Source organism: Protomyctophum bolini, assembly GCF_963924005.1.
Source record: "Protomyctophum bolini genome assembly, chromosome: 21".
Lineage (NCBI taxonomy): Eukaryota > Metazoa > Chordata > Actinopteri > Myctophiformes > Myctophidae > Protomyctophum > Protomyctophum bolini.
Genome location: NC_137882.1, coordinates 8,784,366 through 8,812,052, shown reverse-complemented (window position 1 = coordinate 8,812,052; position 27,687 = coordinate 8,784,366). Strand labels below are relative to the sequence as shown.

Here is a 27,687-nt window from a genome sequence, read left to right as displayed (position 1 = left end):
CCCTTGTGTTGGAGGGAAAAGAGTATAGGGTTCTAAGTAGCGCCGGTGGCTCGATGAATCACAGGAGCAGAGATGAGAGATTGTGTTTATGGCTTCTGTATTTTCTTTGTCCTCCAACTTACTGTCAAACTTAAGGTTAAGCAATTCTAATATTGCAATGAAATGCAATATTAGAATTTGGGCAGCAAAAATCTGGGTCATGAAGTGATTGGTCATCACTCACCCAACACTGCTGAAGTGCCCTTGAGCAAGGCACTGAACCCCCAACTGCTTAGTGGCCAACAACATGGAATCCCTTTTCATGCCCCCATTTTTGTCCTGGCGTCTTTTCTCAGACGGCACCTAGCGAGGGTGGGCAGTTACTTTACCACTGCGCCACCGAGCGCCCTTCATTACTCACAGTTAATGAACCATGATATCAGGCAACAAAGCAAAAAGTAAATGCACTGCACTCTCTGAAAAGGATCGGTAGAAAATGCCCTGAGAGAGGTGACTACATATATGTCGTCCCAAAGCAATGTTCTCACTGAATGAGAACTGACGGATTATGCTATTAGCAGCCGTAATAAGCTGCTGTGTGGGCGATTACTGAGGTTTACCGCTTCTCTGGGTCTTGACAGCCAGTGTGGACCAGACAAATAGTGTTGACCCTATATTTTGTGTGGCTTTCTGCTTATGAAGAAGGATTTAGAAAGGGGGCCATGTCAATATTATCGGCCAAAGTACTAAGCAGCATCTATTAGTGCGAAAGAATTGTAGTAGTTGAGGGAGTTCACTTCGTCAATTTATTCTGATCACAAGGCAGTCCCTCAAGTGGAATCCCCAAAAGAAAGAGAGGTCGGCCACGGAACACCTGGCGCAGAGACTTGGAGGCAGATGCAAAAGCTATGGGCCACACTTGGGGACAGCTGGAAGTGTTGGCTGAGGATCGGGATGCTTGGAGAACTCTTGTCGACGGCCTAAACCCCAGAAGGGGTAATAGGCGTAAGAATTCTGATTTAAGAAGGACCTTCTTAAATCAGAATAAATTGACAGAATAAATTGACACTACCTTCTTAGAACGTAGAGTACTTTGTTTTCCCAACATTGTTTTACTCTAGCACGAGATAAGAGATGACCTCTCGAAAGGAGGCATGTTGTAATTGATTCCATGTTCAAGGGGTGTACATGTTCATGAAGCCATGCCACACACTAAACAGGAGATAGACTCATAGAAGTCTAGATGGAATGGAATAATTTTTTCTTGTTACCTTGCAGAATCTTAAAATAGACCCTTCAAGGATTCAGAAAAAACAGGTGGCGTTAAAAAATCCACTCTATGTGGGTGAAACCCCCCCGTTGGCAACTGTTGGTTCCCAAGGCATTAATATTTCCATCCACTGGAACAAAGGGCGCTAATTAGAGACACTAAATAGAAAGGCTGTCGGTCATACTGGCCCTCATCAATCTAATGTAGGAAACAGCGCAGATCTTACCTCAGAAGTTATCTCGCGGCAGGGTTCACGTGTAATTAACGCTCGCGTCTCGCCAATCACAGTGTAACAATGGTGCAGTGTTGATAAATGTGGCAGCTGAAAGTCATTTACATATGCCCCTACAGTTTATCACAAGAAGACGCAGAATACAGCCAAGAAGAGAAACTGCTTTGCGTGGATATAATCCAGTCGAGCCAACTAAAAAGTGATATCAAAGGAAGTCGGAAGACTATGGTTGAGGAAGAAAAATCCAGACTAAATCACTTACTTCTAGCCATCAGGGACATTTATCCACTTAAATAGCTGACCGGAGTCCCTTTAGGCACTGTTTCCCTCTACGCCAAATATCCTTGCTGAACATACTGTAGCTGATCTACAAACTCACAACACATCTCAACACGATGCATTATGAGCTTGTAGATCTGCTATTGTCTACACACTATGGTCTACTCAGTGAGACGCCTTACAGCAGCTGTCAGTGACTCGGCGATATGCAATGCTACTATTATCTTCTATATTTATATACTGTAGCTACACCAGTTAATAGTATTTATGCCATAGAAAAACCTTAAAGATGGGGTGCCCTGATCCCCCCCCTCCCCCTTAAAACAGTGTATAGAAATTGTGAAGATTGTTTTTATATAGACACGCCCACCAGTTCATTGAGTATACCTGGATTTCACCATAGCACCACCCACCTGATCCAGTCCCTCCACCCCCTCCTATAGCACTGATTTATGCTAATTTGAAAAAATAATAAATAAACAATTTGAGTTATGAGGTTTCCCTCCCGACAGCATCGATATATAAAAAATCTTTGACTACAGTATGTGTGTGGTTTGCTGAATGAATGGATTAGGATTACGTTTTAGGATCGCTCATATTAACCTTTTTACCAACGTGAACACCATTTATGGAAACTTGTACTATTGGTGATTCTCATGGAATATTTTTCTGCTGGCTCTCTCTGCTATACATATGCTATTTTTGAACAGCCAACATATACATGGATAAAGTGGTTTTAAATTATTGTAATGGTGTACATTTAGCTGGGGACTACCTGGAACTGCCTCAAGGACCCCTGAGGGTCCCGGGCACCACTTTGAGAGCCATTGCTGTACACTTTATAGACCTTTTCTCTGGAATGTGGTATGCTCCACTCATCTATTTTCCTAAAGGGAAAAGTGATGCTTTCATTTAAAATCTGTAATACTTGTACCAGTAATGTAATGTATTCATTACAATAAGTCAATTATTGTGAATGTTAATTTTTTTTAAAGTCTTAAGAAATTGATACAGCTCTTTGAAGCCTGGAGGAATCAGCCAGGATTTCATGGTCTTTGCAGCTAAATCCTGGTGGTGTTTAAATGGATTCAGTACTTTCACAGAATAGCCGGGTTCTGGTTAAGGGAGGATATGAACATTAAATAAACAGAGAGCAAAACTAGTCTCGCAAAGCTCTACCACCCACGGCCAGTTGCCCGCTCCAGGCTATCACACAAGACAAAACCATGTCCATTATTTGTCTTGCAAAAGCACTTTTTGGCAGACTGTCACAGCTATGATTTAATTGCAAACTAGGCATATATTAATGTCTTTTTAAAAAGTTTCAAAATAATTTGTTGTACGAAAAATATGTAGGGGCTTAAGTGGTTAATGTCTGAAAAACACAATAGTTCTTCTGACACTATAGAGCGTCGCAGTCCCGCCCCCTACCAGGGCCCAGGAAATGATTCTCCGTTCATTTTCCTCATAGACATTTCAAAAAGTATTTATTTAAAGACCTTTAAAGCCTTGTACAAGGCCGAGGGGCACAGGTCTGCGTGCATACGTACAAACTTGGGTGCACATTTATAGTCAACACCCGCCCTATTCATTTACTTAGCAGACATTAGTATTTGATCGGTTCAAAATAGATTCAGAATCAGTGCTGTTTATTTGCATTTGGGTTCGAACAAATTAACAGGCAGGGATCAGGAAGGCGATAGTTCCAACTCATAATTTCTGCTTGTCTAACATGAAAGCATTAGAATGATGATGGTGATCTTCAGACGCATCTCAGATTTCAAACCACAGTAGCGTCCTAACAGAATATTCGATGACAGTACATGGATTGTTTTCAAACCAACTTGGCCAGAGAGAATTATTTAATGGTCTATACTGATTGAATGGACATGACTTATTGATTATTCTTTTATACACTAGGTAACCTTTCCAAAAACTGCACGGCAGATGGCTGGACAGAGTTGCATCCCGTTGACATCTTGGTGAACTGTGGATACAATCTCAACGGCACTGGCGACGATGTGAGTGAGACCTTAAGTGACACTAATACAGTTATGCAAAGGGCACACTGTGAGGGAACCCCACAGCACAGCAAGGGGTCGGTGGGTAGAAAAGGCCAGAGTGAGGATAATCCTTTAGTTTGCTCTCTTTCTTTTTCCTTTATTTATTCAGGGAAGCCCATTGAGAGCAAGCTTTCTTTTTCAAGGACGCCCTGATCACAGCATAATAAAACAATACATATGATGAAAAACAATAACAAACATTTGAACCACATTACAATATCACAGATGCAAATAAATATAGTGTTACATGAAACGGGTGCAGTGCAGTCACTATGTAGTGTGTCCTGTAGAGTCATGAAGTTTGTTCCATCGGTGTGGTGCATAATAAAGGAGCAGTCTTTCCTTGTTTACTGTTACTGGTACATCTAATGTGTGTTTGTGAACGTGTTGAATATCCAGTAATCTTTGGATCTAAAAGCGAGAATAGGTAGAAAGGATAAATAAAAAGAAAATACAATGTTGCTCTCTACAAACTGCGAGAGATGGCCAACCCACTTTACTAATAATCATCGCCAGTTATAAATCGTAAAGCACTGTGGTAGACTGACTGCTTCAAGTGCCTTCAGCGTGGTGAGCGAAGCATACATACAGCACCATAATCAAAGAAATACATAATTACATATTGAACAATACTCTTTCTACTAGCAAGAGAACAACTGGACTTGTTTCTGTTTAGGAAACCAATCTGTCCTCTACATTTTGTTCCTGTGCTTCCATTAAGATTTGATCCATGTTGATCATTTCTGATCTGTTCATATTTACAGTCTTTGACTTGCATACTTTGCATGATCACAGACAACACTGCTGAATGTATCAACATTGAGAAACATAAAACCACTTAATTTTAACCATTTTGAACAGTAGCACAACCTATTGTGAGGGAACATTGACCAGACAGATAGCCGATCTACAAGCTCGGTGTAGAAAGAAGAGCAAACCAATTACAGGGCCAATTAGGGTCTGTTAGGTTAGAGTATAGACGGAGGGATTGAGAGGTTAAAAGAAGGAGGCCGACTCCACATCGAATCATTGGTTGTGTGCCATTTCAAATAAAGTATTCTTTGCATTGTGTCTACGTGCTGGACGACAACCTTCTTTTATACCGTGTTATTAGCGTAAGAAGCATGTTTTTTTTTTTACCTTCACTCTGCGTATGCTGATTTTGTGCTGTAATGTAACCAACACAAAAATTGTGAATCTACAAGCTCAGAACGCGTCAAATCGCAATGCCAGTTTGTAGATGGGCTACAAAAGTTTATTTATCATAATCAAACAAAACGTTTTAATAACCGATGTTGATTTGAAGTGGTATCGCCCAGCCCTATATCCTCCATGGAGCTGGATGGAGTTGGGTGTTGATGCATTGGGACTTTCTTCAGTATTTCTTTCTTGTAGAAATCATGAATAACAATTTAGGCACAATTTATAGCAGAAGCTCTTATGCAGCTCTTGTGCTGTACATTTACAGCACAAAATCATGAAAATTGGTGGTGAAACAGTACTCTGCAGAGTGGTAAAAGCTTTCACAGTGGGTGCCAGTGCCTGCTACTGTACATCAAATCAAGCTGTGAATGCCTACTTACTGTAACACCTCAACACTGTGTCTCTATAAAAAAAACAATGACAATGTTGGTCCCAGGCAGCCAGAGTAATGCGAGTTAATGTCCTCTTTGTTGTCTGTGGCTGTGCGTGTCTTAATGGAATAATTAGGCTACAACAACTGAACATGGACAGGTCTATAATGACAAAATACTGCTGAAAACATAAAGGACGATGTTGTTTTTGTTTTTCAACCAAGGTTCATGTTTTAGGTTGTTATAGAGAAAGTAAAAGATGAGTGTTTTTCTTTTTTCGTCTTTTTTCCCATTTGTTGCTTTCTTTCGTTATAGCGATTTTAGCTGTTTTTGACAGGGGGGGGCATGGGGGCATTCGAACAAGAGGCTAATTACGTATTTTTTCATTATTATTAATTAATATAGTCCTATAAGAAAGATATCTGAAAGGGAAGGTGACAAACTGACTATGACACACAGTATTGCAGCCTAGTAACTCCCCTTCACATCGAGTAGATCCTGTGATCTTTTGTGACCAGATCCTGGGGTCTAGTAGGACTATAGTAAAGAATAATAATGACATATTTAGCCCCTTTCCAAAAATAACCTGTTACAACGAGAGAGAAATGTGAAAGAATACATAGTCATTTGGGGGTCCTCAACATGGAAAAGTTTGAGAACTACTGTTCTAGAGCAGTCAATCCAGTCAACCGGGCAGTCAACCGAAAATGATATCGAAACCAATATATATTTGACGTAGAAGCAATAAGCGACTTAATCTTGCTCTTATCCACACTTTTCCTGGGCTGTGTCAAGGACTGTCTAAAGAGGACAAGAAGCGAAGACCGTAAGGGCGCCGCCATGTTGATCACATGATGCTCCATGGAAGGAAAGAAACATGCGCAATGGGCTTTATGCAGCCTTGGTCTGCAACTGCGCATGTTTCTTTCCTTCCATGGAGCACCATGTGATCAACATGGCGGCGCCCTTGCGGTCTTCGCTTCTTGTCCTCTTTAGACAGTCCTTGGGCTGTGTGTGCTCCAGTTCCTGTCTATTTGATCCAATGAAACTGGTCAGATGACCAATGATATCCAATGAAATCAACAGGAACTGGAGCACACACAGCCCAGGAAAAGTGTGGATACAGCAGGTTGATCAAATAATCGAGAAGCAGGTATATTCTTTTAATATATCAACAAATGGACACAAAATAATTGTATTATATATATATATTCAACTAAATTGATTAGTCTCATTAACCACGTAAAGCTGCATTATACAATTGTACAATTGTACTATTTTTATGTACAATGGCGCCACACAAAAATTGTGAATCTACAAGTTCAGAACGCGTCAAATCGCAATGCCAGTTTGTAGATGGGCTACAAAAGTTTATTTATCATAATCAAGCTAAACGTTTTAATGACTGATGTTGATTTGAAGTCGTATCGCCCAGCCCTATATCCTTGATGGAGTTGTGTAAAATACATGTATTTTCAACATCAGACAATGCTGTCTGTTACCTTGAGGAGCCAATGGTTGCTCCAGGAGTACAATGTGTTCTTGTCTTGCCCATGGCAATGGCACATGATTATTGTTCAGCAACTCTATTCTTAAAGGCTAATACATTGACACTTTCAGTATGATGTGAATCACAAGAGAAAAAAATACTATTCTGCCTCAAAATGCGTCGCCTGATACAGTCTGTCTGGTACAGTCTGTAATCACTAATCTCTCCCAAAGAATCCTCCTGTTCCGTTCCATATAACCTACAAATGCCTTCTAAATTAGTTCTCACACTAATTTTTCAAAAATAGCAGACGTGGAAGCTTGCAGCTCTGCCTGAAGTTACGTGCTGTGAGGTTGTATTTTTTAAATGGGTTAAACATAAATATGTATATAATATATATTATATAATATTATATTATACCCAAACTCATGTCCATGTCCATAACCCTTCACCCATACAATCTGGGCTCTATTTTCGTCCATGCTAAACGCCTTATCCCTAAACTATTGTGCCTTTTTTTTTTTTACTATTTAGAAAAACATTTTTGAATAGTTAAAATAGCCAAGCTCACAACGTGTCAATGTAGATTGGCTATTTTAACTATTAATAGAGCATTACAATATTATTATTATTAATTTTTTTTATTTCTTTTTTTCCCAACCAAGGTTCATGTTTTAGGTTGTTATTAGAGAAAGTAAAAGATGAGTGTTGATTTCTTTTTTTTCTCTTATTTTCTTTTTCTTTTGCTGCTTTTCATTCTAGCGATTTTAGCTATTTTTGACGGGGGGGCAGGGGCATTCGAACTGGCTATTGTGGCAAAATATGTTTATTTTTTATTTTTTTACACGGTTTTACTGCGATTTCTTTATTATTATTTACTATAGTCCTACTAGACCCCAGGAAATTACATCTGGCCACAAAAGATCACGGGATCTATTGAATGTGAAGAGGGAGGCACTAGGGGGCTCCCATGCCTGTGTGTCATATAGGCTCAGTCTTCAGTTTGTCACCTCCTCCTTAATTATTGCTTTGTCATGTCATTTAGAACTAATTTGATTTTAAGACACAACTTGACTTCTTGGTGTTTTGTTGTCTACAGGGGAAGTTCTATTTACAAGTGAAGATTGGCTACACTATTGGACACAGCGTCTCCCTGCTGTCCCTCATCACCGCCATCGTCATCATTAGCATCTTCAGGTACTGTGGCTACTAGTGGTGGAAAAAGTACTCACATTTCTTACTTAAGTAAACGTATCAATATTGCAATGTAGAATTACTCCATTACAAGTAAAAGTCTGCTGGTATAGGCTATTAACCCATTTTGGGTCGGGAACCCCTTTTGGGTCGGGAACCCCTTTTGGTGTTTTAAGCATTATGCTATTGAAAAATAGCAGATCTACAAGGCGCTCATGTAGTAGTTTGCAAAATGTAAAATCTGGGTGGGCTCCAGTTGCAAAGACCCTTTTTAATTTGCACCTGAATGCTGTGATGTCTCGAGCGTCACAGCAAGTGCAATATAAAAGTCTTTGCAATTTGAGCCCACAGTGTGCGAGCGTTTCCTTTTGTTTTATACTTCATGGTTGTTTTAGTTTTTTGCTTGGTTTGGATGTGCATGTGTGTGTGTTCATATCTGAACCTATACACACTATAGGTTGCCAGGTCTACAAATTACCTGGCATCTGTCTACATACCATGCTATCTAAACATTTTAGCCTTTACATAAGCCTGCAAGGTCGTCATGGCTATAGTGCAAGTGCTACGGGTTAGGGTGGAGGCTGAAGAGTTGAGAGATTATGGCTGTCGGGCAGCATCTCTCCAATTCTCCATATTCAAACATTTTGTGTTTCTTTTGTAAATTATCACCTACTTCAGCGTTTTTTGATTGTGGTCACACAAAAGCATCAAAAGTAGCAGATGTACGAGCATTTCGAGCTTTAGTAGAGGACCTGGCTAGGATATGTATGCACTTCATTTAGGAGAGAATATCGCAACTGTTCTTGACTAATATGACCGGGTGCAGGCTTTAGTTCCGACATACTATTGATCCGAAACCTCAATCCTAACCTAACCCTAACCGCAAGCACGGGAGCAGCGCATGTCGGACCATCGCTTTTTCGCATCGCATCGCATGTCCCCCCGCTTCGTATCTTCGGTGTGTCGGAAAAGCGTGCGCACCCCATATGACCGCCGGCGCCGCGAACAACTTGGGAACTGTGAAAAAGTCTCTATCTGGGTTGAAATACCCGAAAATTACCACAACCCATTTAAAAATGACCGCTATAGTTCAAATATGGCTCTATCTTCTAAACTGTTGGAGCTACAGATTTTCGGAGGTGCTCAAAATGTTCAGAATTTGTTGAGTTTGTTGAATCCGTGCCCGATCCAGCAACCCTCCGGGTCATCATAGTGGCCAAATCCAATATGGCCGCCAGTCTGCCACCTAAAAAGGTTTTGTCTAGAACCTTTGAACCTGATGAGCTATGAATGTAAACATTTTGTCCAACTCCAAATCATGTTTTTTGACAATTAGAAACGTGTTGGAATGGTTATCTTTATGACTGGGTGTGGCTGAACATCTATTTTGCATATTTCAAAGATGGCGACTATCTGACAATTTGTTTTACTTATCTTAATTTTATAATTTTTTGCAAACTATTTTGTGCTTTTTGAGCATGAGAAACACATTGGTATGTATGATTAAATCCATCTAGAGCATGCTGATTTGCTTATTACAAATACTTACAAAACATCAGAAATGAAAAACATTTTGCAATGCCATTATAGATGATAAATTCAACAATTAAAAACATTTAAAAAAATTACTAAACAATGCTCACAATTTGAAGCGATGTGAGCTTGTTGCGCGACAGTAGCAAAAGGGAACAAACACTGGTCGCAGTTGTTGGCCAAAAGTTGGCACTTCACATTCATCCTCCGTACGTCTCTTCATTTTGGAGACATGGTCTGCGGATTGTGGCATTGAAGCATTAGGGGATTAAACATCTCTTCTATCTTCTATCTCTTCTGCCTCTCGACTGATCGTTGGCATCTCAAATAAGCCATTACTAGCCAATATCGCGGACGAGTGACATTGCAGGCTTCAATAGAGTTCTCCTTCTCCCATACAAATCAGGTTTCAGGTGAATGCCCACCTCTGCGTGTGATGAAATTCCTTTAAGTATAACTTTGGCCGGTGTCCACGCTGACACTAAAATGGCAATAACTGTATCCCCTGGAATTTACAGCCAACTTAAGGTGTCCTTTTAGGTCAGACAAGATGGTTTTACTAGTGACTCACACTAGTAAAACGCACACTTTCTATGTGCGTGCGTGCATACGTGCGTGCGCATATACTTGTGGGCCAACTGTCCCCACGAGTACAGTATAGTAGCATTTAAGAAACATTCGTGAGGACCATTTCCCTGGTCCTCCCAAGAGAAATGGTTGTTTTATGGTTATAAAATGACTTGGCTTACAATTAGGAGAGGATTCAGGTTGGGTTTAGGATTAGTATATTAGACATATAGAGCATATATAGGTTTAGTGTGTATTTAGAGTGAGTTTAGGATTAGTATATTTGAGTATAGGTTTAGTGTGTGTGTGTGTGTGTGTGTGCGTGCGTGCATGTGATTGCACCGGGACTGGCGCCAGTGACACAACCTTTTAATTTGTGTTTAGACTGTGCAGGCCCTTATGTGAATAGTCTGTCGGGTGGTAACCTCATATGCCCAAAAACATACTTTTCAGGATTCAAATTCAAAAGTAGAAGATGTGCAAGCTGAAATGGCTATCGTTAATGCTGTGGTTCTCAAGTTAAAGGACATCCACATTTATATGGATTTGATCCCCATCTATAAAGATTGTTTTTTACCAGAAGACCACCAGAAGAGAAGTAAAAATGGTAAAATGTAACACGCGTTGTGAGCTTGTAGATCTGCTATTTTCACTGGTTCTTAAACTTTTTTATTTAATTTAATTATTCATTGTTTTTAATTGATGAACAGTTATTTTGTTTAAACTTAAAAACGAAATAAAAAATATTCAAATGAAGGAAAAAGGACATATTATTTACCCGCAACCCATAATAATTGGTCTGCGACCCAAAGATGGGTACCGACCAAGCCCCCAGTAAGGCTATCCAACGTTGAAGCTGCCACTACCTACTGGCGTAAAGTGGAACTGCAGCACTTTCATGGAGGTGGACGGATGTTCACGATGTCACGTGTGTCAGCCCCGGACCTCAAATTTGAGGTCCGGGCTAGACTAGGCTAGGCTAGGCTAAACTTCCGCTCGCTCGCTGGAGCCATTGAGTTATAATTGTACTTCCGGCAGTCTTCCGGGTGCTTCAAAACACCACTGAGCAACTTCCATCGGAATGAATAGCTTGGGGGCGGGGCTAGGGCTCCGGTTCGGTCTCTATCCTTTTATTACTCTATGGTATCAACCTACACCGAATCTGACCGAGATGTGTTACGTGGCTAATGTTCCCTCCCATGATATGCATGCTGGCGTTCAAGTGGTTAAAGCCAGTGATGTAAGATCAAAACATGGCTTCGACTGCTGAACATTCCCAGTGAACAATGAGTGTACGTTTTACTCAAGGACATGATGGACTTGGGCTTGTTGTAGCTTTTATAACAAAATGATTCAAGGATATTTCGAAAGGTTTTGTTTCAGCCTCTTGGAAAAAGTCCTTCACTGCATTTATTATTAGTTTGTGGAAACCACTCAATAATGTATTCATTCATGCCACTCTAAATGGGTTCACACACACTAACAAAGGACCTGCAGTGTAGAACTTAATTAAGAGATAATTCACTGTGAATTACTGCCCATTTTCATTTTCATTAACATCAAGGACTCTGGATAATTAAAATGGAGAAAATAGAGGCCGATGGAAGTAGAGAGAATGCAGAAGGAAAACAATGGACGAATTTGAGGAAGTGTTGGCCATGAGGGTAGGAGATATGTGCACGGCGATAGACTATGAGCGGCGCCATCAGAGCCACTGAAAATCCAACTATGATTATAGGCCTTTAGAGGTTTGGATTTTCGAATGCCTCTACAGGAGTCCTTGGCTTGAAAGGGTTTGAGAACCCACCCACTGGTCTATAATACTGTAGAGGTGTCAACCTGTCTTCTCTCCGTCCTCTCTCTCTCTCTCTCTCTCTCTCTTTCTGTGTTGTAGGAAGCTCCACTGCACCAGGAACTTCATCCACATGCATCTCTTTGTGTCGTTCATCCTAAAGGCCATCGCTGTATTCCTGAAGGACTTTGTTCTCTACGAGCAGGGAGAGGTGGACAACTGCTACCCAGGAACCTCCGTGAGTAATGGCAACTTGGAGCCCGCACTGGTGGTCCGTGAGGGCATTGCCCCATTACCCCAAAATACTTAGTTTATTGATCATATAATGATTATATGATCAATAAACGTATTATAGTCAGTCAGTTTGCACTCTTGACATTCTGCGCACATTCTCCACAGATGTTTAATTACGACGAGTGGGCAAAAAATACCCGGAACCGAATACCTGAGAGCCGAACCGAGAACCAAGCCGTTTCGTGTGCAAAATAATTACTTACCCTCGGGCCATGGCTCAGTTCCATTACAACAGCCGTGGGTCTCGGTCGGGGCATCTGAAATGCATAATACCCGAAAGGACCCGTGAGGAACCGAGCTTTTTATATATATTACACCCTTCAACTTTAAAAATAGACATTTTGCGTGTGTTGTAATTATTACATTCTAAAATCTCACGCCACGGCGATTTGGAATGGAATCTCAAGGTGGTGGTGGTTGTGTCCAAAACACACAGCGTGCACACACACAGACGCACGCACGCACGCACGCACACACACACACACACACACACACACACACACACTAGAAGCCTCCAAGGTTTTAGGTTTAGCTATTTAATGGTGCACTCTCTGACTGGCTCCAGAGTGTTAATGGAAATAGCGAGGTGAGACAATCCAGCTGCTCTGTACTCTGTTGCAGAAGATAACGAAGATGACGTGTGCGTGTGTGTGCGTGCGTGTGTTCGTGCGTGTGTGCGTGCGTGTGTGAGTGCGTGCGTGTTAAGTCAAAGACCCCCAACTGTGACAGTCACTGTAGTACTAATAAAATGCATAGAGACAAACTGTAGCCTCCTACCCTAAAGCATGGCTCTGGTCAATCAGGATAGCCCCAGGTGGTCTATTTTGATGTGATAAAAGATGTTTAAACAGCTGTCAAAGAGTCAAAGTCAAAGAGTAAACCTACAATTTGGAATGACTGTCTCTCAGCCAGAGATTGGCTTCCTGCCTGTGGCATAATTGATATGCAAATAGACCTTCAGTTCTAGGCACTTTGATGATGTCAGTGGAGAAATACAGAGTTAAAGTTATATGTACAATTATGACTAACCATGTAGTTATTAATGCTATATGATTCATAATACACCACACAGCTTTTACGATCGACCACGTAGTTGAACTCAGACTGCTGCTTTACAACTGCACCCCACCTTAGATGTGCATCTTATCACCATCCTCAGTAGTCATTTGTTTAGTTTAGAAAACATTTGCCCATCAGCTTTGAATTGCCTCCTCCTCCTGATAATAGTGGCATCTGATGACAAATGCTTTTTGGTGGAGCAATGTCACCTGGCCTCATGGTGTATGTGTGGTGTGCTCTGTCAAGTAAAGGGAGCTTACACTGGGCCATAACTGCAAGGAAAGTGTCTAAATGCCAGTGCAGGAATTACGGCTGAAGGCAGTTACAGTATGTTGATGCTGTGCAGATCTGTTCACATTGTCTGGTCATGAAAACAGCGTTGTGATGGCACTGAGAAAGTTGTTCATGTCTTTCCTGCCTCCCACCTCACCTTTATCTCGATGACATACATGTGTACGTTTGAACAGTGCAACCGTGCCTCCTAGGTCCTTGTTTCGTGCCTGTGGTGAGTCTCCTGTACACGTTAGCCGCACCGCCGCACGTCCCGCTCCTGAGCGCAGAAATCAGATCTGAGCTGCTGTCAGCTGATGACTTGAGGGCGTTTATCTAGAGCCTCAGCCTGGTAGTTCAGACCTCAGTTCTGTTATCGCTTGAAGGACAGCATCCTGCTCGGATATCAGGTGCAGCATTAGCCCTGAAGTTACAATACCGTGCGTGTGTGCGTGCGTGCGTGTGTTGCAGTTACAGAATAGATTTTGAAGTAAACTCAATGACTGTCACGGTGGTTGCATGCTACCATTTTAGGCGTCCAGCTTTAATCGTGTGTGAGATAGGTTTTATTATTTTTATTTGAGTTCCATTGAGCTGCTAGCACATTCACAACTAGGCTATCTTTCTGCTATCTATCACAAAAAAAGATCATGCAGCCCATCTAGGTCCATTTTTAGCCCCACCCCCAGAAAACAGATTACAAATCAATCTTTTGACCAAATCAGATTAATCTGAAGCATGCTTTCAGGAGTTGTCCTCCCAGTTACCATTCCAGCCAGCACACAACAAAGCTAGATTCATGTATTGCATTCATTACTTTTGTAAAAATCTTTGTATTGTTCATAACATTTTGAATTGGTGTATTTATTATTAAAAAATAGGCCATTGATCTTTCCCATAGAGATTCCCAAAAATATTCACATAATTTATTTTAAGCCTAGAATCAAGCCATACAGGTGAATGATGGTGAATCGTGAACCATTAAAACATTGATTCTGTGAAGAAGAAAATGTATGGATGGACCTCAGGTCAGGAGTTCAGACGCACCTCTTGGCTCAGATCTGAACCCATTTGATTATTAGTATTATTATTAGTATATTACTAAGTATTATTAGTAAATTTTATTCAAAGAGTATGACATGTCATTTTCACAGACAGAGAATATGACTCTTCGTTTTTTTACATTTTCTCCCACAACTCCTTTCCCAGTCGTCCCCACCCACCCACCATCTTTCCCCACGAGGCCAGACATACAAACAACATATAAACACATAAACACAGGTATAAAACCAATAGGTTGAGTACAAAACAATACACACTACATACAGTATATAGTACACAGGTATAAAATCAATAGGTAGACAAGATACTAAAATACAAAGAAAGGGATCATATTGTTATAAGCAACTATTATTTATGGCCAGGTGTACGTTTATAGTGTAAAATGTATCATGGTAACATAAAGCCATACTGACTGACTAGACTGTATATGTGTATGTGGTGATCGATCAGACGGGTGGATTTCAGGTAACCTTGAAAAGAAAAATGTTCTGAGATAGCAATCAGGTCTGGACTGGATAACTGATGTCACTCTTCAGACTCTGAGGCTGTACAAATCAATCAATCAATGATGTTATGACACAATGTTTATGATGATATCTTTGACTTCAATCTGGCCCACACGGAAAGAAAATATATTTATGTACATATATATTTTATATATATGTACCAACATATATGCACATATCTGAAATTGGACCCCTACGTATATGTCTCAACATATATACATATATGTCAATATATGTATATGACATCATATATGCACATGTATGTGTAGCATATGCACATGTATGTGTAGAATATATGCACATGTATTGTCATGGTTGGCTCTTGGCCATGACAAACATTGGAGGCAAGAGACTTGGTAACAGGGTAACAAATGTAATTTATTAAATTAGGCCTACAGTCAATAACTAAATGGTAAAGGTGTAAGTGTGGATGTGTGAGACATGGTATGGTACGTGAGATGGAAATAATAACTCAAACATAATGAACAAAGGAAGCCATGGCGCAACAGGCAGGGGAGTTGAGGCCAGTCTGCCTCCTCTGGAACTCTCAGCAAGACCCATTCTGACCTGAGATAAGATAATAAAAATGTCTTTTACATCCTGACAGTTTTCTGAAAAAGCTATGTTTCTATTTTTAAATAGCTAAAGCATAACATAACGCTAACACCAAAACGGGTTCCCGCCCAAAATGGGTTAAGACCCAGGCTCAATCCCAATTGCCTCCCTCAAGCCCTGAGCCCTGAACCCTCATTGACTTTAGCTGTAAACTGCTTGAGGGTGAGAGGCTGCAAGGGCTCCAAATTGTTGTGAAAGGAATGGGACAGCACTTTGAAGATGAGTCCGCCATTCATGACACTTTGCATCACTTTATACAAACTGTCCTTATTCACAGCCAGTGCCTGTACATGCTTGGACTATTTATACATGTCTATCATGTCAATTTTAGTATTTAAGCTGATCGTTTTATTATTTGTTTCATAAATGCACTTTCCTGTGTGACAGGGGTTGTAATATAATAATAATATTATTATATATTAATATTAATATAATAATAATATTATTATATTACAACCCCTGTCACACAGGAAAGTGTATTTATGAAACAAATAATAAGCAAAGTAAAAGAATATGGAAATGCAATTTATAATGAATATTATTCATTATAAATTGCATTTCCATATTCTTTTACTTTTCTCATTATTCATTTCCCATCATGTTTCCCTTATTATTATTGCTATTAAATATATAGCCTGTCCTTCCATTCCGTCTCCCTTTGAGAACAGTGAGAAAGCACTATTGTGTTTGTTGACATTCTAACCACAATACATAACTAATTTGCATACTTAAATGATTGACGTTTGGAGGATCTCCCTCATTCCCCTGGTAACTGTGGGTAATTTATTTGCCAAAGTCAGCCTAAAGTCAGCATCGATGCTGACTTTGGCAAAGGGCACATAGAGGGGCGGGGCTGAGCCCTCGCTGATTTACCGATTTTCAAATGCGACATCCCTCAAGCCCTCGCAGACTTCACATGAACGCGCAGCTTAGTCACTGAGGGCTCATTGAGGCAGCAAGGGAGTGGATTGGGATTGGGCCTGAGATGGGCAGGGCTATTTATAGCTGCTGGAGGCACCGGGCCCAGGTGCTTTCCAATCAGCCCATTAGGCTGGAATGCCCACCTATTGGAAAAGGGTTAAGTATAGGCAGAGCACTCTATCCACTCTATCACCCCATCTAGTGATGTGTGTGGGGCATCACAGTATGTATAGCATATATGCACATGTATGTGTAGCATAGCATATACTGTATGCAAAGTCAGACATATGAGCTATATATAAGGCATTATGTATGACATAAATGCAAAAGGTCAGACATATATGTGAGCTATATATAAGGCATCATGTATGACATATACCTATGCAAAAGGTCAGACATATATAAGCTATATATGAGGCATTATGTCTGACATATATGCAAATATATGAACCTGACTGGCATGTGGATATATATAAGCCATACTGTATATGACATATATGCACATGTATGAACCTGAATATGCTGTATAAGTTGCATACCGTACATGTGGCATATATTGGCATATATGTTCATATATTTCCTTTCCATGTGGTAGTGTACTTTTGTATTTTTTGTGAAGCCATCTTCTTCTCTAATGATTTTTTGCTTGAATCGTATCTGTCCTCTTCTCTGCTCCATTCCTTTGTCCCCCTCGTCCATCATGTCTGTTCACTCTGTTCACATCGTCTCCGCTTTCATCTACCCCTTTGCCTTGTTCCTCTGTCATCTGTCTGTAATGTGCCTGTTTTCCATTGTAGCCTTTCATCTTAACCCATTCTGACCTGAGATCAAATTCTAAAAATGTCTTCTACATCCTGACAGTTTTCATTCTGACCTGAGATCAGATTCTAAAAATATCTTCTATGTCAGTCGCTCTTCGATTTTTCAAAAATGGCAGACCTACAAGCTCGCCTAAAATGGGTTAATTCCAATTCATCCCATCCCTGATTCCCTGTCATCTGTCACTAAACATCTAACCTGAGTGCTGTGCCCCAAGGTTGTTTGGTAGAATCTCGCTCGTAACTCTGGGAAATGCATAAACGTATCTGATCTGACAGTGTGAAAGTGCATTTCAGTGAATTGAATGTTGGGAAAGTGCATCAGCCCAAATCATCCTCACCATTTGGAAAATAAGCCTTTTGTATTGCTGCGTGTAGAAAGGCCAATAACAACCTCTCATGCAGCTCTCAACAGGAAACAGAGTCTTGAATGAGTCAATGTAACCTTTTGGAAGTACTGGGGTGTTGTGTAATGGTGGAAAGAAAGAAGAAAGTATTTCCAATTTTCAATCATTTTACTTCTACTCCACTACATCACAAAGTACTGTATTTCGGCTATTTAAGAAGGGAGACCACCGTAATTGGCACACTTCCAGGAACACGGAAGCATTCCAGGGGTGCACCTTGACCTTATGCATGGTGTTGTGATCATAACAGCTGAAGCGGTCCAGTGCGGTCGCCAACTGTTTTTATTGTCCTCCAAAAACATGAACGTTTTACTCAATCTGAGCTCAATTCCAAAACAAAGAGCTGTTTGGATACGTGCTAGATGAGGACCTGTGGATGGCAAATAACCGATGACGTCACAGGCGCTGAAGAGATCCGCTGCCTGGTGACGATCAAGGCAAGAGCCGCTAAAAATCATTATTGAACACTATAAAACCTTATCTCGCCCTAGGCGGTCTGTGATCATTAATTAATCTTGTCCGAAGTCGCAAATTAAAAATAGACTATCTACAAGCACAATGCGACGCATTGTGAACACATTCATTATACATTATTTTTGGTGTACTTTTGTACTTTTACTCAAGTACATTTTTAATTCCAGACTTTTACATGCAACACAGTATTTCTACATTGCTTTATTAATAATGTGAGTACTTTTTCCATGGTGTTGGTGACAGCTGACCAAAATGAGGTTGATTGTTATCCTCCATAATTGTCTCTGTTCTCTAGCTTTTTGCATTCCCTTGTTAGCTGATGTCACTTACAGTATGTCTGTAGACTTGCTATAGTAACCACTCCATAATTGTACATTTTGTTTGTTTGTTTTCAATAACAAACAAACTGTACCGTACAGCAGTGGTTTCTGACATTTTTAGCTTGAGACACAAAAGGGACATTTTATCTCTCCCAGTACCCAAGCTAGTGAAAATAGATGATCTGCAAGCTCAGTCAGTCACAAGACCTTTTTGTGAGCTTGTAGATCTGCTATTTTCACCACTTCTTAAAAGTAGTTTATTGTTTTTAAATATATGGAATTTCTTTGATTCTCTTTTACATGTTATGAAAGATTTTTTAATTTGCATTTAATTTGTGAAAAATGTAGAATGGGACGGGGAGGTTGAAAACCAATTAAAAACTAAATGTGGGAAACGTAGTGTGCTCCGGTGTGGTATTTCCAAACGCGCCCGTATATTTACAGGGTTCCATTATGCTAGTTGAATAGGGAGTTATCAGCTGCTGCAAAACACTGATTAGTCGATCACAACAGACACAATTAAACTCCATTGTGAGGTAGCAATTAAACATCAGGTAGCAATTAAACTTCCAATTAAGTGGACTGACTTATTTTTTATTTTTTACTGTGTATGTGTGTTTCCGCAATTCCAAGTGATCTGTAGTTCCATACCATCTTACTGTGTGGTGAAGAGAAATGCTAATTGTTGGCTTTCTTTTAGCTTGTGTGACAATGTGCTTTGTGTCCCTGTCAGGTTGGCTGCAAGGCTGTGATGGTCTTTTTCCAGTACTGTATAATGGCCAGCTATTTCTGGCTCCTGGTGGAGGGCCTTTACCTCCATGCACTGTTGGCGGTCTCTTTCTTCTCGGAGAGGAAATACTTCTGGGCTTACATTATGATCGGCTGGGGTGAGTGTATGACTTGTTTTGTGTAGCATGTGGGGGTGGGGGGGTTGTGTCTGTTGTTGTCTGTAAACTGTTGTCACCTGTCCACAGGGGGACCGACAGTTTTCATCACAGCTTGGAGCATTGCTAAAGCTTACTATAATGATGTGGGGTAAGCAGAAACACACCACTGTCAACACAAAGCACTGTATTGATGCAGAGCATATCCTGTAACCCGGTGTTGTGTTGCCAGGTGCTGGGATATAATTGAGAGCACTGATGTATTGTGGTGGATCATTAAAACTCCCATACTGGCATCCATTCTGGTAAGTTCCCACCTTTTGCGCCAAGTAACTATTGTGTCAGAAAGACCTCCATGTCCCATTGTGAAAGAGTTGTTTGTGCAGGTCAGACTCAATGGCTCAGCGTCAGTCTTTGCTTGGGTGTATGGGTGCATGCGTGCGTGTGCACATTACACACAGGGTAAGGTCTGAATTCATTTCACTTGTCCTGGGTGTTGAAGATGAGGATTCCTCATTGACTTGGACATTTGACAATTAAAAATAGTTATGTTGTATACAGTAAATTACGATATATAGTACATACGTACAGGGCCTGTAACTTTAATAGCGGTGAAGCATACTTATGGTAAATATACAGAACTTTTCTTTAGTCCTTGTCTCTATCCCTGAAGCACCAGGGTATTTTGGTTTAATTTTGCGGTACCCAGCCTCCTCAAAAGAGAGAGGCAGGCAGGCAGGCAGACAGATTTACAGGCAGTAGTCGCTGTCCATGGTGCTGAATGGTGCAGCCACTATAGGTGTTTTACAGCAAAATACCTTTTTTATTATGCTTCTTTCAAAGGCAATACAAACGGTTTACTGTACATGAACATTGAACATGACATCTAAATATTAACTGTTTATGATGCAAAAGTGTGTGTGCATGCATGCGTGTGTGTGTGTGCAGGCTTTGCACAGTTACCCCACAACACAGAAGGCACTGTCTGCAGTGCAGACAGCAGAGCAGAATGTCTCAATCAGAATGTTTTAACCATAATACAACTAAATGTACAATAACTAAACACAAATCTCACTTGAATTAGATTGCCAAAAAAACAACAATCTGATCACATGCCATCACTGCAGCAGTGATGGCAATGTACGGTAAATACATTATACATTTATAGTACATTTTACAAGTCTTTGTGTATTCAATCAGACCACATTCTTTAGTTGCTTTTGGTAAGCTAGCTTCATATCTTGGCAGAAATGATTGTCAATTGTTCCGCCTCGGAATGTCATTCTGCCTCTCGGTCAGGATCACTGTGACATGTTGGCTAAGACATCCAAATGGTTTAGGTACATTCTCTGTCTCCTGCAGTATGTCTGAAACCATTACCTTTCAGGAAATGGACAAAGGAACCAATGGATCCAGTGTAGTTATTTCTTAGTCACTAGCTTTTGTTAAGCTCTCAAGCTTTTTGGTGTTTTATCCTTTTTGACAGATATGCACAAATATTGTTGATGTTCCTTTTTTTACTGCTAGTTTAAAAAACTTTTTAAAATAGTGAAAATAGCCGTGTGTGTGTGTGTGTGTGTGTGTGTGTGTGTGTTTATATTGAAATATGGAGATCAAGATGTCTGCCCAACAGTGACCATATTATCGTGACTACGATTTTAATCTGTGTTACAGGACAAGTACATTTCTGCACAAAATGTATGCAATTACTAATCTTCAACAGAGTGCCCTTCTGCAGTCTCCACAATGTTCCGGATTACTGTACATTCTAATATTTCTTTAACCCTCCCCCCCCTGCAGATGAACAGCATGCTTTTCATGTGCATTATTAGAATACTTCGCCAGAAGATCAACTGCCCGGACATAGGGAGGAATGAATCCAACCAGTATTTGTGAGTATCATGTAGCAGTACACACACACACACACACACACACACACACACACACACACGCAAACACACACACACACACACACACACAAACACACACACACACACACACACACACACACACACACACACACACACACACACACACACACACACACACACACACACACACACACACACACACACGCAAACACACACAGAGTGAGTATTAGAATCATCCTTAGTATGGTTGGGGAGAACTCGGCTTGTGATTGGCTGAGATGGGAGCCGCTCATTTTTTACAGTATCTTCACGTGATACCTGATAAAGCAATGATTCTCAACCCTTGGGCTGGGTATTGGAAGTGGGCTCCCAAATAATTGGTAAACACTTACATGTTTAGTGATAATATACTTAACTAGAACTGCACTCTGTCGAGTGCCTACTTGCTTGTTGCACACAAGTATAAATGACCTACTAGTGCGCAAGCAGAGCGCGCGAGTACTGTCGACCGCACCAGCTCTCAGCAATCCCTTTAGTCTCTCCTGGCTAAGGATTTATTTTGTCCTGGTCCAACGTTAGTATACTCAGGAATATGCTGATGATTTGTCCTGGCTATCTAGAATACAGCTCTATGACTTACTTGAAAAGTATTTACCTGTCTGACACTATTTTGAGTTTTTACGTAATCAATTACAACAATCAATTACGTTGATTGTGAGTGACGGCTTTCGATGGTGACGTATATGTCGATCAGTGTCTGGTGGATTAAAGGAAATGCCTAGGTACGTAGTTGTTGAAGCGGTGAAAACTGGTTGTATTCAGTCACTTGCGACTGCGAGCCAGTTATCTCCCAGGGGAAAGGCACAATGTCTGGGGAGAGGACTACGGTCAGTGTGTGTGTGCAGGAATACATTTGTTGCACATGCAATGCACATTGTGACAGACCAACCCAGCTCTCCCACCTCGGGGACAGTTGAAGCACAGCCCACTGATCAGTGCACAACCCCCTGCCTGGCTTGTGGAAAAGCTTTGGTTGAAGAAGTCATGGCGAAGAAAAAGACCCGACCGTCACCCGTTCTGCCGCAGTGATGGATAGATAGATCACTTTGAGAAAAACAGACGCGCCGTAAAAGAAGAAAAGAGAAGAAAAAGAAAGAACTGGAATGCAGCACAAGCAGAAACATCAGAACACTGGTTTCCCTGCAGCGGTTGTGGCAGAGCTTGCCGGTCAAAAGCGGGCCTCATCATGCACCAACGTGCCTGCAGCCAGCAGACGTGGACATCCGCCTCCCTAGATCTTCGTTCGCGAAGCAAAGCCATGATGATGATGACATGTGCGTGTGTGTGATATAATAGGCCTATATTATTAACTAGATGATAGAGACTAGAGATGGGAATACATCAGAGTGGACAGCCGGGGGACGAGGGTCAGTGACAGATCGACAGCGTCTCCCTCGATAGGGTCTCCCTTCCCCGGGAGACTTGGGGCTGAGAGCTGGACCTGACACAGAAACAGAAATGGTTTTAATTGCTTCCACGATGTGCTGGCTGTATACAAATGTATTTCCTTCCATAAATATGGTATGCTCTTGCCAAATCAACATTAACATTACATACATATAATTGAATTCGATCTCGGTGTGGTCAGCTGTACCCGGAGGGTTTCAGCTGTGGGGGAGAGGACAGCGGAAAAGAGCAGAGGCTGACGAGGGAGGAGACCGTCGGGATACAGACAGCTCGTTCAGTTATTTAGAAGCATGTTTACCAACATAATATTATTTATGTATCCATAAATTGGTTGTGAAGTGACTAAATATAGACTTATTTCTCCTCTACAGCCGCTATTTTACGTTTTAGACTAAAATGCGCGCCTGCTCAAACTGCTTCATTTCTGTCTCTTCTCAAGGCAAGTCCAGCCGCGACTTGAACGACCGGTACCTTGTACACACCCACTTCCTGAAAGAAAAGCAGCTTCAAAATCATTTTAGCATGCTTTATTTTTCCAGCTTCTGGCGGTGTGAACGCGGCTTAAGACAGCGACGGAGTCCGACATACGTTGCCGGTTAAGACTCACCTGTGGCTTCCCTGTGAGGTTAGGATTATGTTAAATGTAATGGTAGGGTCAGTGTTAGAGTAATGTCCGACAAAGTACATTAGCGGAGTATTGGCATCAAAAATATACTTAAATTACCAAAAGGAAAAGTACTAGTTGTGCAGAATGACCTGTTTAAATATGTAAAAGTCTTTTGAAAATAAATGGCAGATCTACATGCTCACATTGTGAGCTCGTGATCGAGGATTCTTTCAGAGGATTTAAATCACACCTTGGGACATGCGGACAGGAGCTTTAACTGATTTCCATGTGATGGAGGGCATCTCATAAGCCTGTCATACATACTAAGCCTTTCATAGTATGAGTATATTTTTTCCCCCTGCATGAGACTTTCCCCCCCCACACCATCTTTCACATACTGAACTAATTTGTAAAAAGCAGCCATCAGAGTTGTACTGTTTTATTGGTGTATGGAGAGTGCGACTAAATGTTGGTTTCAGAGGGTCATTCATGACATTGACACGTGGTTGAAGGCTGTGCGCTGAACGCTGTATTTATGTTTTGTTGTTGCAGGAGATTGGCAAAGTCAACACTGCTTTTGATCCCTCTGTTTGGAATCAACTTCCTCGTCTTTGCGTTAATTCCGGAACATATGAAGGCGGACCTGAGGATGGTCTTTGACTTGATTCTGGGCTCGTTTCAGGTACTACAGATCAATTATCCAATCCAATCCAATTGTCAATTATTCATAACATACTAGGTCATTCATTTCTAGTCATTTTTAATAGTTGACTAGTCAACTAGATGTTTAACTACCTATATATATTATTTTTTTTAACGTTTTTTTCCTTTTTTTCCCATCAACTAGTACCAACAAGGTCGACTAGTGGATTGACTATTCAACTAGTTGAATTAGCTTAATGTTCTGGCCTATAACATACACTTTACAACAAAAACAGCAACAGCTTATTTTCACTAGACGCACTCTATAACATATATTATTATTTTTATACACCAAATCTGTCTGATTCATTCTTGCAGTTAAATTACGTGCCAAAACAATAATTTAGCCATTTCTGTGCGATAACAGACTTTTTGGAATAACACCACTAATTACACAATTTCCATCACATAATGCGAAAAGATGTACTGCATAAAGACGTCAGACAGCTTGGCTGTATCTCAGACACCTCATCAGATATGAACTTTTCCAGCACTATATTTATTTCTGAGTGCTGTAATCATCCATGTCTCTACGATGAGTGAGTCATCATGCATCATTCACTAGATTTGCTTTCCACACAGCATGGCTTTCTACACAGTAAAAGTCCTTAATGTCAGTCATTTTTTCAAAAATAGAAGACCTACAAGGTATGAGCTTGTAGATCTGCTATTTTTTAATAGCTACTGTAAAGCATAACATAATAATAATAGCTACTGTAAAGCATAACATAATGCTAACACCAAAAGGGGTTCCCGCCCAATTGGTGATTTTTCGATTTAATTGGGCCTTTTGACTCAAAGGCTTTCAGGAAGAAACCAAAAATACACAGGGAAGACATATTTGAATATTATAACCACACCTGGTAAAGTTTAAAAATCATGGCACATTAATTTAACTCTGAAGCATGTTCAAATTGGACCAAATTGTTTGCATTTTTACACTCTTTGGAATTATAGTATTATAGTATAAGATTTTACTGTAAATTATTGTTGAATCGATGAAATTGAATAACCTCTCAATGGTAAATAAAATGGTATATGGGGCATTTATATAGCGCTTTTATCCAAAGCACTTTACATCGATTGTGCATTGCATTCACCCATTCATACACCGATGGCAGAGGAAACCATGGGGGTTCTAGTTAAAGGACACTTCAACACTAATTCTGGAACTCAGTGGAAGCCAAGCGTTGCTTTGCATTGACACGCAACCGTGGCACAGTCTTATCGCTATGTTTGTTGTTGTTTTCATCCCAGGGCTTTGTCGTGGCAGTCCTGTACTGCTTCCTCAATGGAGAGGTAGGTACCCTCCCCACAGTGATGTAAACACTGCTATCGGAAACGCACAGCCAGAACCCTTAACAACATCAATAGAAGCGTGGCAGTGCACTGGCAATTCTCAGGAAACAGTTCTGCAGTCAGTTTGTATTGGCTCCCCCAGCAGTAAAGTAGCTAAGTACATTTACTTACTGTAAAGTACTTTTACTCTTCTGGAGTATAACCATTATTCTATACTTTTACTTCTACTCAACTACATCTCAGATGAAGATATTGTACTTTTACTTCACTACAATTATTTTAATACTTTAGTTATACTAGATACTCTGAATTAACCACTTCAGCCCTGTATTTACTTCGACTATTTGAAAATAGCAGATTTACAAGCTCACAAAATCAGCTTGTAGATTTGCTATTTTCAAAAGATTTTGGAAATTGAAATGGAAAATGAGTATTTAATTTTACATTGCGGTATTGATACTTTTTCTTAAGTAAAATATGTGAGTACTTCTTCCATCACTGTCCTCCAGTAGTAGTACGTATATACGCACAGTCACACGCACACACAGTCACACGCACACACAGTCACGGTTCGAATGAGAGGTGTGAGCATGAGTCACCGGCGTTGGCCGTTATCGCGGTCTCCTCCCATGCACTTCAGTCGTGACATAGTTTCGTCTCTCATCCCGTGGGCTCGGAGAGCTGTGAATAAAAAAAACGGTCTGGCTTCCTCGGGAGTCCTACACTCAGCCAGCGCCTGCTGTGGCACACAGTCGGAAACATTTATTTATGTTCCCCAGCGGTGGGTCTGATCATGCTGTGGCCTGCTGCTGTGTGGCGCGGTTAGACTGTGCGTGAGCTGAATTAGGAATGAGTTGCTTGGGACCTAGAAGGACGGACGTGTGTGCCCACAAAAGGGCGAATTATAATCCGCAATACCCTCAGTAATACAGTAGAGTGATAAAACACACACATTCAAAGCCTGTTAATACATGATACCAAGGCACCGTGGTGACAAATCCTCTGGCGAGAGGGAAAAAAACAATCAACCACAGTGATGACATCCTGTACTGCATAATTCATCTCCCGCGTCGTGTCGTGCCATGCAGGTCCAGGGCGAGATCAGGAGGAAGTGGAGGCGGTGGCACCTCCAGAGGTACATGCACTCCGACAGCAAGTACCAGCACCCCAACAGCTGCAACGGCAGCAACTTAAGCAGAACCCAGATCTCCATGCTGACCCGCTGCAGCCCCAAGACGCAGCGCGCTTCCTCGTCTTCCTGCCAGGAGGACTGAGAGCAGTGCTAATGCCGCTTGGCCACGAATACGACATACTGTACAGTACAGCACACACACACACACACCCACACACACACCCTCACATGCGCATAGGAGAGCGACATGCAAATATTATAACAAATATAGGCTCATGCGTAAAACTTTTAACGATTAACGACTTAAAACCCCAGCATCCATATTGTGGGGATTTCAAGCCTTCGCTATTTTCAGCGAAAGCTTTTCCCACAATAACAGAAAACAGACACTAGCACTGAGCCCTGAGGGACAGCCCTCAACAATAATTATGGGGTTTACGTGGTTAAAATACACAATATACACTGTAAAATCTCGACACGTGCATTTTCTTTTTTACTTCGTTCCATTAACTAACACTCTGGATTTTACAGTGTTGAAATACAAACAAACATTCATAATACAGACAGACGTGCATACTGTACATGGTTGATGGACCTTTCGACGGCTGGTTTATGTTTGGGTATGTTATGGTGCATTCCTCCACTCTTGTTAAAGCAAAGTGAGGGAGAAAATGGGTCATGTGGCCTATATGGGAAAACTGTTTGGAGCCCACTGATGATGATGAAAGACAGAAGACTCTTTTGCTCATTGACTTTTTGTACCCTTGGCGGGAGATTGACTGGTACACACTGTGGGCCGCAGAGAGGACATACCACGGTCATCATCAGAAGACCACAGATGTTTGGAAATGATCTGTGAGAATCAACCATGACCCCTATGCGTCTCCATGGAGACGTGTCTTAAAATCCAATAGGATCACTGGAAAAGCTTCCAATGGATCCAATGTAGTTATTAATTAGCTTGGCATGGCCAGAGTCCAGACTAATATATTAGTTCGGAATCACTG

At 41.0% G+C, this 27,687-nt stretch overlaps 1 protein-coding gene across 1 annotated transcript in view; it reads left to right on the top strand.

The window, feature by feature from the left end:
- vipr1b (vasoactive intestinal peptide receptor 1b) overlaps positions 1-26,822 on the top strand; it is a gene marked incomplete at both ends in the record, with an annotated part of 40,818 nt that extends 13,996 nt beyond the window's left edge. The window contains 10 exons of the mRNA XM_080793307.1: positions 3,681-3,781; positions 7,986-8,083; positions 12,075-12,210; positions 19,452-19,605; positions 19,693-19,753; positions 19,835-19,907; positions 21,403-21,494; positions 24,100-24,229; positions 25,507-25,548; positions 26,637-26,822. Of these exons, the coding sequence (XP_080649433.1) occupies positions 3,681-3,781; positions 7,986-8,083; positions 12,075-12,210; positions 19,452-19,605; positions 19,693-19,753; positions 19,835-19,907; positions 21,403-21,494; positions 24,100-24,229; positions 25,507-25,548; positions 26,637-26,822 (1,073 nt within the window). The remainder of the gene's footprint in view (positions 1-3,680; positions 3,782-7,985; positions 8,084-12,074; positions 12,211-19,451; positions 19,606-19,692; positions 19,754-19,834; positions 19,908-21,402; positions 21,495-24,099; positions 24,230-25,506; positions 25,549-26,636) is intronic.
- Between the last annotated feature and the right edge of the window lie 865 nt (positions 26,823-27,687).